This window comes from Dama dama, chromosome 18 (genome assembly GCF_033118175.1).
Source record: "Dama dama isolate Ldn47 chromosome 18, ASM3311817v1, whole genome shotgun sequence".
NCBI classification, from domain to species: Eukaryota; Metazoa; Chordata; class Mammalia; order Artiodactyla; family Cervidae; genus Dama; species Dama dama.
In genome coordinates, this window is record NC_083698.1 from 43,915,105 (window position 1) to 43,931,737 (window position 16,633).

Sequence of the window (16,633 nt, forward strand, 5' to 3'; positions counted from 1 at the left end):
GTTAAAAGGTGAAAAAATGTGCATTATAGAACTGATGAAATAGAGTATTTTCATTTTGATGCTACTAGAGCCTGTATCAAACTTGCATTGATGTATACCTCCATAATAAATGTACAAGTCTTACAATTAATAGCATATTTTCCATGTTGTATTTTGAATTACTTTGAAAAGAATAGTTTTCAAAATTGCAAGATGAGATGCTTCTAAAGGTAGAAAATAATTTATAGAGATACAAAACTCCTTCTGGAAATATAAAAGTATTCTTTTAACTAACAGGTGAGGCATGAAATTGAAGATGGAACCATACATCTTTACATTTATGCTATACAAAGTATTCCAAAGGGAACCGAAATTACTATTGCCTTTGATTTTGACTATGGGAATTGGTAAGTTCAAGTCTGTTGTTTTGAAATAATTTCTGAATGTCCCTATAAAAATATGGGTATTGTCATTACTTTTATAGCATTTTATTTTTACTTACCATTAGGCAATTTAAAATACTTGGAAACAAACATTTTGGTATTAGCTTCCATTATAGCATGGTTGCTTAACTCTTCTAAGTTTTTCTTATTTATTTATTCTAAAAAATAAAATTTTATTCTAAAATTTATTCTAAATTTTCTTATTTATTGTTGTTATGTAATGCTTATAGTATAATAATTTGTAATCCTAATTGAGCAATATTGACATTGTTTATGTGAGAATTTTTTCCTTTTCTTTCTTGTATTTTAGGTAGGGTGTGCAATTTTAGTCATTCAATTAATTTGGTTAATCAATAGAAATGGATGATTTCACTTTTTGCCCCTCAAAAGAAAAGAAAAATTGTGCCAAATTTTCTTTGCAATGTAAATTGAAAGGGTTTGTGGAGATCCTGCAAGGAAACTCTGAGAACTATTGTTCTGAAACACTAGGGGGTAAGAAAAGTTAATTCTGAGTATAAAAACTTCAATTTAAATTTTCAAAAAGCTTACTGTAAAAAATAGTAATACACAGGTCCCTGTAGGGAGTTCCCTGGTAACCTAGTGGTTAGGATTCTGGGCTTTAACTGCCATGGCCTGGGTTCAGTCCCTGTTCAGGGAACTGGGATCCTGCAAGCTGTGTGCTCCCCCCAAAAAAGTCCATGTGCTTACTTTCCAAATTAAGAAAACAAACCACTGTCCACTGAAGGCCCTCGTGTTTAGCAGCCAGATTGCATTTCTCATCCCTCTTTCACCAGAGATAATTGCCATCTTTAATTTGGTGAGTTTAATGTTTTTACTATGTCTTTAGATGTCCCTAAATAGTAACCAGTAATTTTGTATGTTTTAAAAATTTATGTAAATTACAATCTGTATTATTTTGCATTTATCTTTTCTCGTTCATTACTTTCATGAGATTCAGTTCTTTTGTTATATGTAGCTTTAGTTCATTACTTTCACTGCTGATGTTATTTATCCATTCCACTATTGGTGGGCCTTTAGATTTACAAAAAATGCTGCATGTGTACATGTTCTCCCCATGATAGGCACCTAGAGGTAGAATTGTTAGGTTGTAGAATGTGTCCAAACTCAGTTTTTACCAGATAAGGATGCATGACCAGTTTAGATTCTCATACTTTTACTTCCTTGCAGCACTTCTTTACTGTACAACTTAAAAAATCAAAGTTAATCCACGTAGTATCTTTAAAAGTTTGTGTGGTATCTATTTTACACGGAGACATTTTTAATGCCCATTATGTTTGCTGTCAATGAAATCTCTCCTTCTTCAGTATGCATCTCTACTTGATTGTTGGAGTCAGATTTCTCCTGATAACTAAAGTATTTCCTTTTTGGCTCTTTCTTCCCACCGCCCCCCACTCCCTCCCACCTCCCCCCTCAAGGTGGGAAATTTAGCATAATGGCTCTTTGCTCATTGCTTTGAGAGATTGTTTCCCGTAGTGGGTAAAAGCACAAACATTTTATAATATGACTCTCTGGTTTCAAATCCTAGCTCAGTGACTTATATTAGTTATATAACCTTGAACCAGTTTCGTCATCTCTCTACCTCATTACCTCATTATGAGAATAATACCACCTTACAGGAATGTTTAGAAGAATAAGTTAACACATGTAAAAGGTTTCAAACAGTTCCTGGTACAAAATAAGTGCTGAATAAATATTACCTGTTGCCACTGTTACTATTTGCAGTTCTACTTTCCTAAAATCACAAAGAAAATACCCAGAAAGAGTTAGTTTCTATTAATACCTGATTTGGAGAGTTGAAGGGTAGAGCATAATGTTTGAATTCTATCCTTGATTCATAGAATTAGGCAGTTTGATTTTGTATCTTTCTACCAGTGTTGATCACTGATCAGTGCAAAGAAATAGAGGAGAACAATAGAATGGGAAAGACTAGAGATCTCTTCAAGAAAATTAGAGATACCAAGGGAACATTTCATGCAAAGATGGGCTCAACAAAGGACAGAAATGGTATGGACCTAACAGAAGCAGAAGATATTAAGAAGAGGTGGCAAGAATACACAGCAGAACTGTACAAAAAAGGTCTTTATGACCCGGATAATCACAATGGTGTGATCACTCACCTAGCGCCAGATATCCTGGAATGAGGACTGAAGTGGGCCTTAGGAAGCATCACTGCGAACTAAGCTAGTGGAGGTGATGGAATTCCAGTTGAGCTATTTCAAATCCTAAAAGATGATGCTGTGAAAGTGCTGCTCTCAGTATGTCAGCAAATTTGGAAACCTCAGCAGTGGCCACAGGACTGGAAAAGGTCAGTTTTCATTCCAATCCCAAAGACAGGCAATGCCAAAGAATGCTCAGACTACCACACAATTGCACTCATCTCACACGCTAGTAAAGTAACGCTCAAAATTCTCCAAGCCAGGCTTCAACAATATGTGAACCGTGAACTTCCAGATGTTCAAACTAGTTTTAGAAAAGTCAGAGGAACCAGAGATCAAGTTGCCAACATCCACTGGATCATTGAAAAAGCAAGAGAGTTGCAGAAAAACATCTATTTCTGCTTTATTGACTATGCCAAAGTCTTTATAACTGGAAAATTCTGAAAGCAATGGAAATACCAGACCACCTGACCTGCCTCTTGAGAAATCTGTATGCAGGTCAGGAAGCAACAGTTAGAATTGGACATGGAACAACAGACTGGTTCCAAATAGAGAAAGGAGTGCGTCAAGGCTATATATTGTCACCCTGCTTATTTAACTTATATGCAGAGTATATCATGAGCAGTGCTGGGCTGGATGAAGCACAAGCTGGAATCAAGGTTGCCGGGAGAAATATCAATAACCTCAGATATGCAGATGACACTACCCTTATGGCAGAAAGTGAAGAAGAACTAAAGAGCCTCTTGATGAGGGTGAAAGAGGAGAGTGAAAAAGTTGGCTTAAAGCTCAGCATTCAAAAAACTTAAGATCATGGCATCCGGTCCCATTACTTCATGGCAGATAGATGGGGAAACTGTGGCAGACTTTATTTTCTTGGGCTCCAAAATCACTGCAGATGGTGGCTGCAGCCATGAAATTAAAAGGCACTTACTCCTTGGAAGAAAAGTTATGACCAGCCTCGACAGCATATTAAAAAGCAGAGACATTACTTTGCCAACAAAGGTCCGTCTAGTCAGGGCTATGGTTTTTCCAGTAGGCATGTATGGATGTGAGAGTTGGACTATAAAGAATGGTTAGTACCGAAAAATTGATGGCTTTGAACTGTGGTGTTGAAGAAGACTCTTGAGAGTCCCTTAGACTGCAAGGAGATCCAGTTAGTCCATCCTAAAGGAAATCAGTCCTGAATATTCATTTGAAGGACTGATGTTGAAGCTGAAACTCCAATACTTTGGCCACTTGATGCTAAAAACTGACTCTTTAGAAAAGACCTTGATGCTGGGAAAATTTGAAGGCAGGAGGAGAAGGGGATGACAGAGGATGAGATGATTGGATGGCATCACCGACTTGATGGACATGAGTTTGAGTAAACTCGGGGAATTGGTGATGGACAGGGAGGCCTGGTGTGCTGCGGTCCATGGGGTTGCAGGGAGTCAGACACTACTGAGCCACTGAACTGAACTGAACCAGTATTGAACATGAGATGAGCAGGACTATTAGAAACTTGGAAAAATAAATTATTTTATATTTTGCTGCTGCTGCTAAGTCACTTCAGTTGTGTCCAACTCTGTGCGACCCCATAGATGGCAGCCCACCTAGCTCCCCCGTCCCTGGGATTCTCCAAGCAAGAACACTGGAGTGGGTTGCTGTTTCCTTCTCCAATGCATGAAAGTGAAAAGTGAAAGTAAAGTCACGAACAAACATTAAACTATTCAAAACATGCAAAGTGGGAGACTTCTCTTATTGTGTAGCTCCAGTTTCGGCGTTCAACCTGTATCCAGGAAATGAACTAATAAATCTTGGTGGTAGACATATAGAAGGCAGAAAGTTAAGAAAATTGAAGAGCTCAAAGTGTGGTCTTTGGACTCAGATAGACCTGTATTTGAATGTCTTCCCTACTACTTAATGTATGACTTTGGACAAGATACTAACCTTCTGAGTTTTAATCTCATCTGTAAAATTGGAGTAATGACTATCACTACTGTGAAGATAAGAGAATGCAATTATTTTTCAAGCCTTCATTTATTTGAAAGAGGGAATACGTAAGGGTAAAAGGAATTAAGACTCAGTTTTTTTTCAAGGTAGCTTTTTAAAGAACTCTGGTTATTGAAATTATTTAAGACAAACTAGTTAAGGTTTGGTATTTATTTACCTAGCATTTTTTAAGTCAGATTTAGAGTATTTATCATATTCTGCATATATATTTTATAACACGCTGAAGTAAACTTTTTTTTTTGGCCTTGATATAAGCCATGATATCATTTTACTTAAAAAGACTCAGTTTTAGCTTACAGTTTTGTTTTTTTCCTTCTATAAACCATCACTGGTGATCCTTATGATTGGTTCTTTTAACTTTTATATTGGTTTTATGCGAAAGTAAAATTTATTTTGTCATAGTTACCAGGGATGAAAATTAGTGAAAAGGAGTGCTTATGATTAGTAATAGCATAGAGTTTTGTAGAGATACAGCTTAAGATGGATTAGGAAATTTTACAGTTTATGTCTTGAATAAATATTTAAGTGATTTTCTTTCCAGTAAGTACAAGGTGGATTGTGCATGCCTCAAAGAAAATTCAGAGTGCCCTGTTCTGAAACGTAGTTCTGAATCCACGGAGAACATCAATAGCGGTTATGAGACCAGAAGGAAGAAAGGCAAAAAAGAAAAGGATATTTCAAAAGAAAAAGACACACAAAATCAGAATATTACTCTGGATTGTGAAGGAACAACGAACAAAATGAAGAGCCCAGAAACTAAACAGAGAAAGCTTTCTCCACTGAGACTATCAGTATCCAATAATCAGGTACTGAATCTTTTTATTTTAGGACTAACTGGGTTGTTGTTTTTTTTTTCCACATTTTAGTTATGTATGTATTTTTATTTTTGCTTGTACTGAGTCTTTGTTGATAAGGCTTCTCTTGTTATGGGAAGTGGGGGCTACTCTTCATTGTGGTGCATGGGCTTCTCACTGCAGTGGCTTTTCTTGTTGTGGAGCACAGATTCTAGGCAAACAGCCTCAGTAGTTGTGGCTCGTGGGCTCTAGACACAGACTCCAGTAGTTGTGGTACCTGGGGTTAGTTGCTCCACGGCATGTGGAATCTTCCCGGACCAGGGATCAAACCTGTGTCCCCTGCACTGGCAGGCAGTTTGTTATCTACTGTACCACTAGGGAAGTCCTCTACTGACTCTTGATGACAGAAATTAACAGAAGAAAATTAATTTGTCATATTTTAAACTTTATGTAAAATGGCTTAAAATTAAGTTCATTCTATTATTTAATGAAGTATACTTATAGAACACAAATTCTGCTAGAATTTGTACAATATTTGTTAAACTATTAAGGAACAGCTCACACAGCAAATCCTTGTAGAACTGAATATAAGATTTTTCTAAGACTGGGTAATTTAAACATTTTTTCCAGATGACCCTGTTCTTATGTTTATAATAAATGTTCTTATTTATTAAGAACTCTAAAAGTCTTAAGCCATAATGTTTCTTTTAATTTGGGACATGCATGCATATGTGCTTGCTAAGTCACTTCAGTCATGTCCGACTCTTTGCGACCCTAGGGACTATAGCCCGCCTAGCTCCTCTGTCCATAGGATTCTCCAGGCACGAATACTGGAGTGGGTTGCCATTCCCCCTTCCAGGGGATCTTCCTGACCCAGAGATCAAACCCCTGTCTCTTAGGTCTCCTGCATTGGCTAGCAGGACATAGGTTCTTTATAGCTAGCGCCACATGGGAAGCCCAATGTTTGGGACATAACGAAATCAATTCTGTAAGTGTGACATAAGATTTTTGAGAGGAAATTCTATTTAAAATATGTAAGATAAATTTGGGGAAAGAGTTTGGCCTATTCTTCTGCTTCACAAATACTTCACAAAGTATTTTGTTATATGCCCTCTAAACAAGTGGAAAGACCTTTTAAATGTGAAGATTAAGATTTTATTCATCTCCAGTGTCTTATTTTCATAAGTTTCCCTTAAGTTTTAAATTGAACAGATATTTACCGAGCACTTGGTATTTGTGGGCACTAGGTTTTGTGAAATAATATATATGTTTATGTGTTGGGAAGAATATAAACCTAAGGCTTTGTGGTCTCTATAGATAAAAGAATATTATTGACTAGAATTTTTTAAAACAACATTATTTGATTGAAGGATTTTGAAAAGTTTTCTGAATTAAGAAACCAGTTATAAATTTCTGAAATGAGCTTAAGAACAATTTTTATGTTTAATTAGTTCAGGATGAAAGTTATTTAAATTACATTGTTCAGTGTGTCTAGTTTGTAGATGGAGGAGTAGATGCTTAAAGCAGTCATTTCCATCTTTCAGGAACCAGATTTTATTGATGATATAGAAGAAAAAACTCCCATCAGCAATGAGGTAGAAATGGAGTCTGAGGAACAGATTGCAGAGAGGAAAAGGAAGATGGTAAGTTGGAAGGCCAGTAGCAGCTTCACGCTGTCACTTGTGTTTAGTGACATTGTTCTTCCCAGAATACTTGTTGCTGCCTTTAGGTGGGCCTTTACCCTGTTCTTTGAAATTAGCAAACAGGATGGTGTCACCGAGCATTTCTGTTTGGCTTTGTCATTACCATTCAAGTAACTTCCACTAATCTTTTGTATTTTTACTGTATGTTCACTAGACAATTTAGAATTTGTAACATTTATGAAATACTTTTAACATTTTTGAAGCAGTGTACTGTTAATAAATTTTAATGCCAGAATTACTGTTCAAAATGTTTTTTATTATTTAAATGTATCTTTTTTCTTCATAATTTAATGTAAAACAAAAATGGAGTTTAAAAGATTATAAAAAAAAATAAAAGATTATAAAAGCACTAACATGATTTATGCAAAAAGATACTGGCAACTGCTATTTTTGTATCTCATACTGCTATCATAAGGTTTTCATTAAAATAAGTTTGGCATTTATACTCCTTGTACTATTTATTTGCAAATACCTGTATAAAAGCTAGGACAAGATATTTTCTTAAAAATCCATGTTATTTTAGCAATTGATATAATGTCTAGGCCAGTTAAGAAAATACTGTGGTATAGTTTGCCTTAAGATTTGAAAATATCTTTATTTACCAACTGATGATCTTAGTGTGGGTTTTCCCCACTCCCTTTTTATATACTTCCTCATTTCCTGTTTCAGTGATCTTCATGTTGTGTTTCATGGACTCTCAGGTGTCACTATACTTAGTGGTAGTATCTTTGGATTTTGGTCATTTGTAGGCCTGCTTAATATAACTGTTTTGTTGCCTTGATGGTCATTCCTCTAACATTGATGTATTGTTGATATTCAAAACTGCAAAAGCGATGCCAAACTGTTCCACGGCCTCAGGGTTTCAGAAGCACTGCTCTGATAGGACAAGGGTAGTGTTAGGAATAGGAGAGAAGGAAAACAAAGGAGAAAAAATATTGGTGGTTGCTTATAAAGAAAAAAGAGTTTTACCTCTACCTAGAGAAATTATCTTGACCCTTTTCTAAGATTCAGTTACATCTAACAAATTACTTGTACCCATCCCAAATATCTGTGGCCCTTTTTTAACTTGATTTTCAATATTGGCCTGTTTCATTCCACAATTGCCACAGCCTTGTCTTTGCAATAATCCTGGAGAAGCTTTAAGAAGATCACTTTATGCTATGACTGGTTTCTGTTTGAGACATGCGTCTGGTAAAAATACGGCTCTAAAGGATATAACAGTGCTTGGGGATGGTGGGGGTGGGGATGGGGGCTGGAGATGGGCAATGGGGGAAAAAAAAGAAACTCAAACCTGGAGATTTGTTATATGACTCTGGGGTTGATTTAAAAATACTTTCTTCTTTTAGTATTGCAAAAGTTAGGGAAACCCATAACATTCTCATTTTCAGATCCCAGTAGAAAATACAAATGCCTTTTATTGAACATGATGGAACTTTGAATAGGTAGATAAAAATGCTTTCTTGGGAATCCATTTTTGTCCTGATTTTGTCTACTAGTACGCTATATTGACAAATGAATACTTCATGTTTTTGTATCTATTTTAGCATACTCATTTTAATATCAGTATTTTTCATAGGATGAAACAAATGTCAGTATTAGGAATTTGTCTGGCATCTTGAAGGGGTGTGAAATTTTTTTATTGAAGTATAGTTGATGTACAGTGTTAAATAAGCTACAGGTGTACAATATAGTGATTCATAATTTTTAAATGTTTAACTCCATTTATAGTTATTATAGGACATTGGCTATATTCCCTGTGTTGTACATTATATCTTTATAGCTTATTTTATACCTAGCAGTTTGTACCTCTTAATCCCCTACCATTATATTTCTCCACCTCCCCACTGGTAACTACTAGTTTGTTTTTTATATCTGTGAGTCTGCTTTTTTCTTATATTCACCAGTTGTATTTTTTAGATTCCACATATAAGTGATAACATAAGAGTATTTGTTTTCCTCTGACTTATTTCACTTAGCATAATATCCTCCAAGTCCATTCATGTTGCTATAAATGGCAAATTTTCATTTTTTATGGGTGAATAGTATTCCATTGGTGTGTGTATGCACGTGCATGTCTGTATCACATCTTTATCCATTTATCTGTTGATGGACACTTAGGTTGCTTCTGTATCTTGACAATTATAAATAATGCTGCTGTGAACATTGGGATACATGTATCTTTTCAAATTAGTGGTTTTGTTTCCTTTAAATACTGAGAAATGGAATTGCTGGATCATAGTTTTAATTTTTTGAGGAACCCCCATACTGCTTTCCTTAGTGACTGCACCAATTCACATTCCCACCAACAGTGTATGAGAGTTCCCTTTTGTCATAGACAACAGTGTGTGACAGTCATGGAATTCTCCAGGCCAGAATACTGGAGTGGGTAGCCTTTCCCTTCTCCAGGGGATCTTCCCAACCCATGGATTGAACCCAGGTCTCTTGTATTGCAGGCAGATTCTTTATCCGTTAAGCCACAGGGGAACCCTGAAAATACTGAAGTGGGTAGCCTATCCCTTTTCCAGCGGATCTTCCAGAGTTCCCTTTTGAAATAAGTTATTTTAAAATCCTTGGCTCTGTAACCTGTAGCCTTCAAAGTCACTGTAATATTGTTTGTTTTAATTTCAATATTTGCCTTGATGTTTTAATTATAGAATTTTTTCTATACTCAAATGATGAGAATGCAAAAGCGTGCATCTTAAGAATTCATAAGCAGTTGCCATGACCCCCCAAGTATTACTATTTGTAGTATATTCTGAAATATTTTGCTTACAAAAGTTTAAATGCTAATCAGTCTTTATTAATCTACACAATTCCCTGATAGCTCAGTTGGTAAAGAATCTGCCTACAATGCAGGAGATCCTGGTTCAATTCCTAGGTCACGAAGATCTGCTGGAAAAGGGATAGGCTACCCACTCCTGTGTTCTCAGGCTTCCCTTATGGCTTAGTGGATAAAGAATCCGCCTGCAATACAAGAGACCTGGGTTTGATCCCTGGGTTGGGAAGATCCCCTGGAGAAGGGAAAGGCCACCCACTCCAGTATTCTGGCCTGGAGAATTCCATGGATTGTATTAGTCCATGGGGTCCTAAAGAGTAGGACACAACTGAGTGACTTTCATTTTCTTCATAGTCTAGTGTTTGCCTTTTTAACTAGGTTATAGGCTAGGTTATCATCAGTAATGAGAAGATAGGTCAACTCTTGAGAAACTTAGGTCATTCTCATTTAAATTTTCTCCTGGACAGGACAGACTTTAAATCATTATAATAGGAAATACCAGTCCTCATGAGATTGGGGTATAAAGAGGGTCAGACTTTCCTCCCCTTTAAGTACCATGTAATATCCAAATTCAAATATACTTCAGCCTGTCCTTTTGTAGTACAGCTTGAACCATATGAAATTTTTGAGGATAGTTTTTACTTACATAAATGGCAGTTCCATACACAATATTAGTATGTTGGTTAATATTACTATGTTGTTTGGTCTCCAAAAATAGCACCTGTGTCTTTATGTATTTTGGTTGCTACTTAAGAGTGGAAGACAATGTCTCTGCCTTCAACAGTTAGAATGCAGCAGGAAGTGTGGTAAAGGAGAGACAAGATTGGTAACTTAACGGCTGGAGGGTTCAGAGGCCATTTCTTGAACTAGGTAGAATTTACAATGGACCTTATGATGTTTAGTAAATAAGTACAGATTATAGTTTGTGGCTTAATTGTGTGGAATTGAATGGGTGGTTATTTCTCTAGGGGAAATAGCCTGGAGGTGGTTATGTGATAAATCACATTTGACTGAATTTATAGGCTAGTTTTTTGGGTGAGGTGTGGGGAGGGATATAGGGTAATAAGATTGGTTGGTTGTAGATCATATGAAATGCTGAATGATTAAGATTTTATGGAAGAATATTCAAATCATTATGTGGCCAGGATAGGAAGTCATTCTTTTATTAACCGTTTCCTTTTTCCTTCATTATGGTTTGTCCCATCCCCTCCCTTTAAGAATTTACTACCTGCTTACAAAAGCTAACTTGGGGCTAAATGATGTGGAAGTAAACAGATGGTTATTAGACATTTTCTCTTTAACAAGAGATTCTTTGTCAGTGGGCTGAAACTGACTTGGGAGACTCTTACAGTCATCCTAGTTAAGCTGAAATACAGTGGGTTAAAATACAGTAAGTTGTAATTCAGCTGGTTGCTTATACTTCCCTGGTTCTAAAACCGGGACAACTGAATAGACTCCCCCAGTTCCTTCGTAGTTGAGGTTAGGTGGTCATAATCTTGTGAGAGGTTAAGTGTATAGAAGAGGGTTTGATATTGGGAAGCTCACCTTATTTTGATAAACTAACAGGTGACAAAAACTATAAAACTTTTGAAAGATTTAAATTAAAAAGGTTTACTTCCCCTCTTCTGCCCCATTTATAATTAAATGAAAATAACCTTCTTTATATATAGTATCTTCTAATATTGTTTTCAAAATAATTTTCTACAACCTTATGGAAAGACTGTATGTACCTTGGGAATAGTCTGGGTAATACTTGATGACTCTTTGCGACCCCATGGACTACATAGTCCATGGAATTCTCCAGGCCAGAATACTGGAGTGGGTAGCGTTCCCTTCTCCAGGGGATTTTCCCAACTCAGGAATTGAACTGAGGTCTCCTGCATTGCAGGCGGATTCTTTACCAGCTGAGCCACCAGGGAAGCCCAAGAATACTGGAGTGGGTAGCCTGTCCCTTCTCCAGTGGATCTTCCTGATCCAGGAATCGAACCGGGGTCTCCTGCATTGCAGGCAGATTCTTTACCAGGGAAGCCTGTGATTCCAGTGGTCTTCACACTTAGGAGAGAAATTTGAGACCAAGGGCATGAAAGAATAGTTACCTAGGTGTGAAGTTCTTGAACCTTTTAAGCATTTAGGACAATCTAAAATTGTGTATCACTAAAATATAAACTGCATAAGGGCAAGGGTTTGTAATTTTATTCATTGTCACAGCCATAGCTTCTAGGGGATAAAAGATGTCTGGCTTTTGTAAAAGTAGGTGGTCAATAAATGAGCTAAACACTAAATGTTCCTGGCTGCCATTTGAAGAAAGCTATATAGATAGGCCCATGCGTGTGAACCAAGTTAAGCTTCCTTATAGTCCAGGCAGTGCCCTGGAGGTCCTACCAGGATGCAGGATTCCCGTTTTCTCAATATTGATCTTTGACATCAAAAAGTATTCCATGGAATTCTAAGATGTTTTGTGAAAGAGCTTTGTGGCTAGTTGAGTTTAGTAAACAGTACACCTTGTCTCCAACTTGGAGATTTCCAGTACACATGGTATGTTTAAATGCTTTTGAGAAATTCTGTTTGTCAGCATTTCCTAAACTTGTATTAATACATCCTTGCAATTTGTTGTGGTGTTGACACCTTTGTCATACCACAAATTTTCATTCCATAGAAAAAACAGACTCAGAAAACACAACTCTGTAGAATCCATGCTCTTACTAATGCCTCCAGGAAGTGACTTAGTTTAGATCACTTTAGAAGCTGTTAAAGGATTTCTAATAATAAATAGTAAAATATAAGCAGGGTAAATCTGCCAGAAAAGTCATCTGACATGTATTGTACATCTCACTTTTCTCTCCTCACAACATTAATATTGATTACTAGTTTTAATTTTATTTTCTCTCATCTGTGTTTAGGAATTATATCTTCAAATATGAGTAATCAATGAATGGGTAACTAATCATAGTATTGAATAGCAAAAAGGAACCTGTTTATTTGTATAGGTTTTCTGTTCAAACAAAATGAGGACATTCAGTTTCAGCTGCCTTAATTAAATCAAGATTTCCAAAATCTTGCTTAAAGATTTCATTACATGCCTTCAAATAATAGTGATATACATGGTTTATATAGTGTATAAACAATATAGTGTATATAGTGTGTGTATATATGGTGTGTATATAGTGTATACACAGTACAAAAAATTGGAAGTTTGTTATATGCTGAGCACCATCTAAAGTACTGGGTGAACAAAGAAGGCAAGGGTCCTATTCTGGAGCAGCTTTCATGGAGGATGGGGTATAAGGAAAAACATCAAACAGGAAACAGCATGATGAGGTTAAATTAAATCATGTGGTAGAGAAGAAATGGAGATACTCTTAATGGAACAATTTTATTGATAAGCAGTAATGTTACCCATTTTTTAAAAATTAGTTTCTAATTCCTTTTTGAAAGGATAAGGGAAGTTATTTGAATAAAGTGTGAAAGTGTTAGTCATTCAGTTGTGTCCAAGTGTTTGCAACCCCATGGACTGGAGCCTGCCATGCTCCTCTGTCCATGGAATTCTCCAGGCAAAAATATTGGTGTGGGCAGCCATTCGTTTTTCCAGAGGATCTTCCCAGCACAGGGATCAAACCCAGATCTCCTGCATTGCAGGCAGATTCTTTACTGTCTGAGCCACCAGAGAAGCCCCTAGTTGAGTAAGAAGTCTTTTCCTTTCTCTATTTCAAGTTCTAAGAGTAATTTGGTAGGTTGGCCCTGCCATTTCCCTTTCCTTTAAAAGGCAACTTTGTTGTTTTAAAGAGCTATTTCCTACTTGGTGGCAAGGTAAAAAAAGAAAAAAGTAAATCACAAGTACCTAAATGTCTTCATTTTCTGTATCCTTCTTAATTCTTACATCCTACTAGCAGATTTCCTTCCAAAGCTACTGTAAGGCATCTGCAGTGCACAAACTTATTTTCACTGTGCTTCAGATTACTAAATGTCTCTAATTGTAGTGGATTTTAATGGTTTACTCAGTTTATATTTTCACTGTGATATTGTATACAACTTTAATTCATGTTCTTTATTTATGTAATTCTTGAACTATATGGACCTTAGGCTTTCACTATTTGTTGAATAGGGAGCTTAGACAAGAAGATCTCTGTAATCTCTTCCAAGTACAAAGTTATGTGATTTCAAATTACATTTGTCCTCCAATGTGTTTACACTGAAGTAAACACTTAAGTGTTTATACTTAGTGAAGCACTAAGTTGGAATAAAAATTCTCACTGAACCCATCCTTAAATGATTAAAACCCTATAAAGGGATATTATTTTTTTTTAAGGGATATTATTAAACAGACTTTCTTACAAAGTTTTCTGCTGACAAAAACTACTCTTTATGCCTTACGGTAAAGCACATAAACTGAGAAATCAGTCCTAAAAGCCATCTGTCGATCTCATCAGAGAGCTCTCCTAGTTTACTTTAGCACCTAACCCTCCAGCAGTAACAGCGGTGTGTCATTTTAGCCCTGTGTGATTCTGATTCTATGTCAGGGTCTAACAAGTGCCAAGAACACAGAGAATAAAAATGACTTTTTGAGGTCTCAGCAGTCACTGGCTTGGAAAGAGTCTGGATAATTTAACAAGCACATCCTAGTGGTAGACTTACATGACAAGTATCACCTAAACTACATCAAGCCCTGATGTTGGGGTCTATGAACAGTCTGCTGGGGCTAATTAAAGACTCCTAATTTCTAGTCCCCTGCACAATCAGCTTATAATTATCTCAAGTTACATATAAAACTTTATTATTCAGTTAGATCTATAAAGTGGGTGGTAAATTTTCAGTCATTAGATATTGTATATCTGGTTGTGTGTGTCAAAGAATGTATTAGATTCTTGAATATACAAGCTGAATGATATGTGGAGTTTAAAAGTAGATTAGTAACTAATTTTTTTTCACATAATCAAAGGTATGTTTACATTTTCTAAAGTGTGTTTTTTAAGACGAAACTAGGTTAATGCTGTTAGGATACCTGTTTAGTGCTTTCAGTTAATAGTTGAAGTAACTGTAGGAAGAGTTATGCTTTTTATGTAGTATGTCAGTGGTTGGTAATTGGAAAGAAGAGCAAATCAGAAGCCAGGAAACTTGGATAACAATTATGGTTCTGCCTTTTAGAGATTCACTTAATATTCATGGGCTTTGGTTTCTTCAGCAGTGTAGGACTGGTAATTTTTAAGATCCCGACTAGCTCAAAAAGATTGAGTCACCTTTAAATAAAGGATTTTGCTTTACTGTCAGTTCTATTTTTTCCAATTTTTTAAAATATTTTTTTCAATCTTTAAATGAATGAATTTTGTCTTTATACCAAATAATTTTATCTCTTTTACTCTACAACAAGTGAATAATGGATTATGTCAAAGACACTTCTTTTTGCATAAATTCATATTTATCTTAGAAAACCTTGAATAATTGTGGATTAGAAAATACCTTTTTTGGGTGCCTGGATTGTGGGTAAATTGTTTTACACATAAAATGATTCTTGCTAAGACTAGTCTGTTTCTTTTGGAAAGGTATACTTTTCTCAGATTTATTATTAAATTTATAAACACAATAATGAACCCTGTCTCTTTCTACCCACCCCCATCAACAGGTGAAGCAGTTATGAAAATCACATTTCTTAGTTACTCCAGACTTCTAAATTTAGGGTTTTAGAAAAGTCCTAATATATGGAGAAAGGATTTTTATAGAGAGCCATAGATGAATGGCGGTTGAGTAAAGTGAGTTATAAGACTAGAGAGACATGAATTAGCTGAAGAATGCAGCTTTAAAACTTCCAGTAAAAATAATCTTTTGCTTGTGTTGTTTATTTTAATGTCTTATTAATCATCCCAGACCAAGAAAGCTAAAGATGCAGATATCTGTCCATGAACAAGTAATCTTACCTCTTTGAATCTCAGTTTCCTTACCTGTAAGAGGGTGAAGATAATGCATTTATAAGACCAACACATTTGCAGTATGGTAGTTTGTTTTACCATCTGAGCTACCAGAGAAGCCCTTAACTAACTAGAAAGTTCTCAGAGGGGTTTGTTTATAGATTTCCCTTATCTAGTATAACAAAGGAAAAAAAATACAGGAAAGAGTTAATAGTTTCCTTCCTGTGGGTATTTTGATGCTTGAATATCTGCTAATTACTCAAACTCAAAAGCTCCAATGTTGAGATGATCATGCAGCCAGATCTTGAGTTACTGCTCTTTCCCACATCAACGATGACGAAGAAAGACAAGTGGATCTGAACCTCAGGACCTGGTTTTCTTCATTTGGAGAACTGGGCAGTTGATGGACCTGCTTCTTGTTTCTAGTTGAAACCAGAAGCATTTACCAGGCCCACTGGCCAAGGCTCTGGGTCTTGCTTTTAATGTTCTCTCTCCAAAGAGAACTGATGCTCAAAGGAATTTGTGCTGTTCCTTAGTCTGCCTTGGGAAGAGCAGAGGGTAGAGGAATGCCTCATAGGAATTATAATGGAAGACAAGAGAACCGAAGTAGAGATAATAAATAGCACTTGTGGAATGCGTACCATTTTTCAAGTAAGGTTGGAAAACTTCATAGAGACTTTGTATTTGAACTCATTCAATTCGGTGAAGTACTGTTACCCACCCAAGGTTATTATGTTGCTTGGGGTCATGGATAGAGTCATGATTTTTAACTGCGGTCTTCACCCCACAATATCCTGCTATGACATATCAATATATTCACTTCTTAAATTTATAGGAATTTAACTGTTTGAACATATCACCTTACGAAT

The 16,633-nt window shown here is 36.1% G+C and overlaps 1 protein-coding gene across 5 annotated transcripts in view; it reads left to right on the forward strand.

The window, feature by feature from the left end:
• Positions 1-16,633, forward strand: part of KMT2E (lysine methyltransferase 2E (inactive)) — a 93,694-nt gene that overhangs the window by 63,801 nt on the left and 13,260 nt on the right. For all 5 annotated transcript variants that reach the window (XM_061165196.1, XM_061165197.1, XM_061165194.1 and 2 more), the window contains 3 exons: positions 277-386; positions 5,133-5,397; positions 6,930-7,028. In XM_061165196.1, coding sequence (XP_061021179.1) covers positions 277-386; positions 5,133-5,397; positions 6,930-7,028 — 474 coding nt within the window. The remainder of the gene's footprint in view (positions 1-276; positions 387-5,132; positions 5,398-6,929; positions 7,029-16,633) is intronic.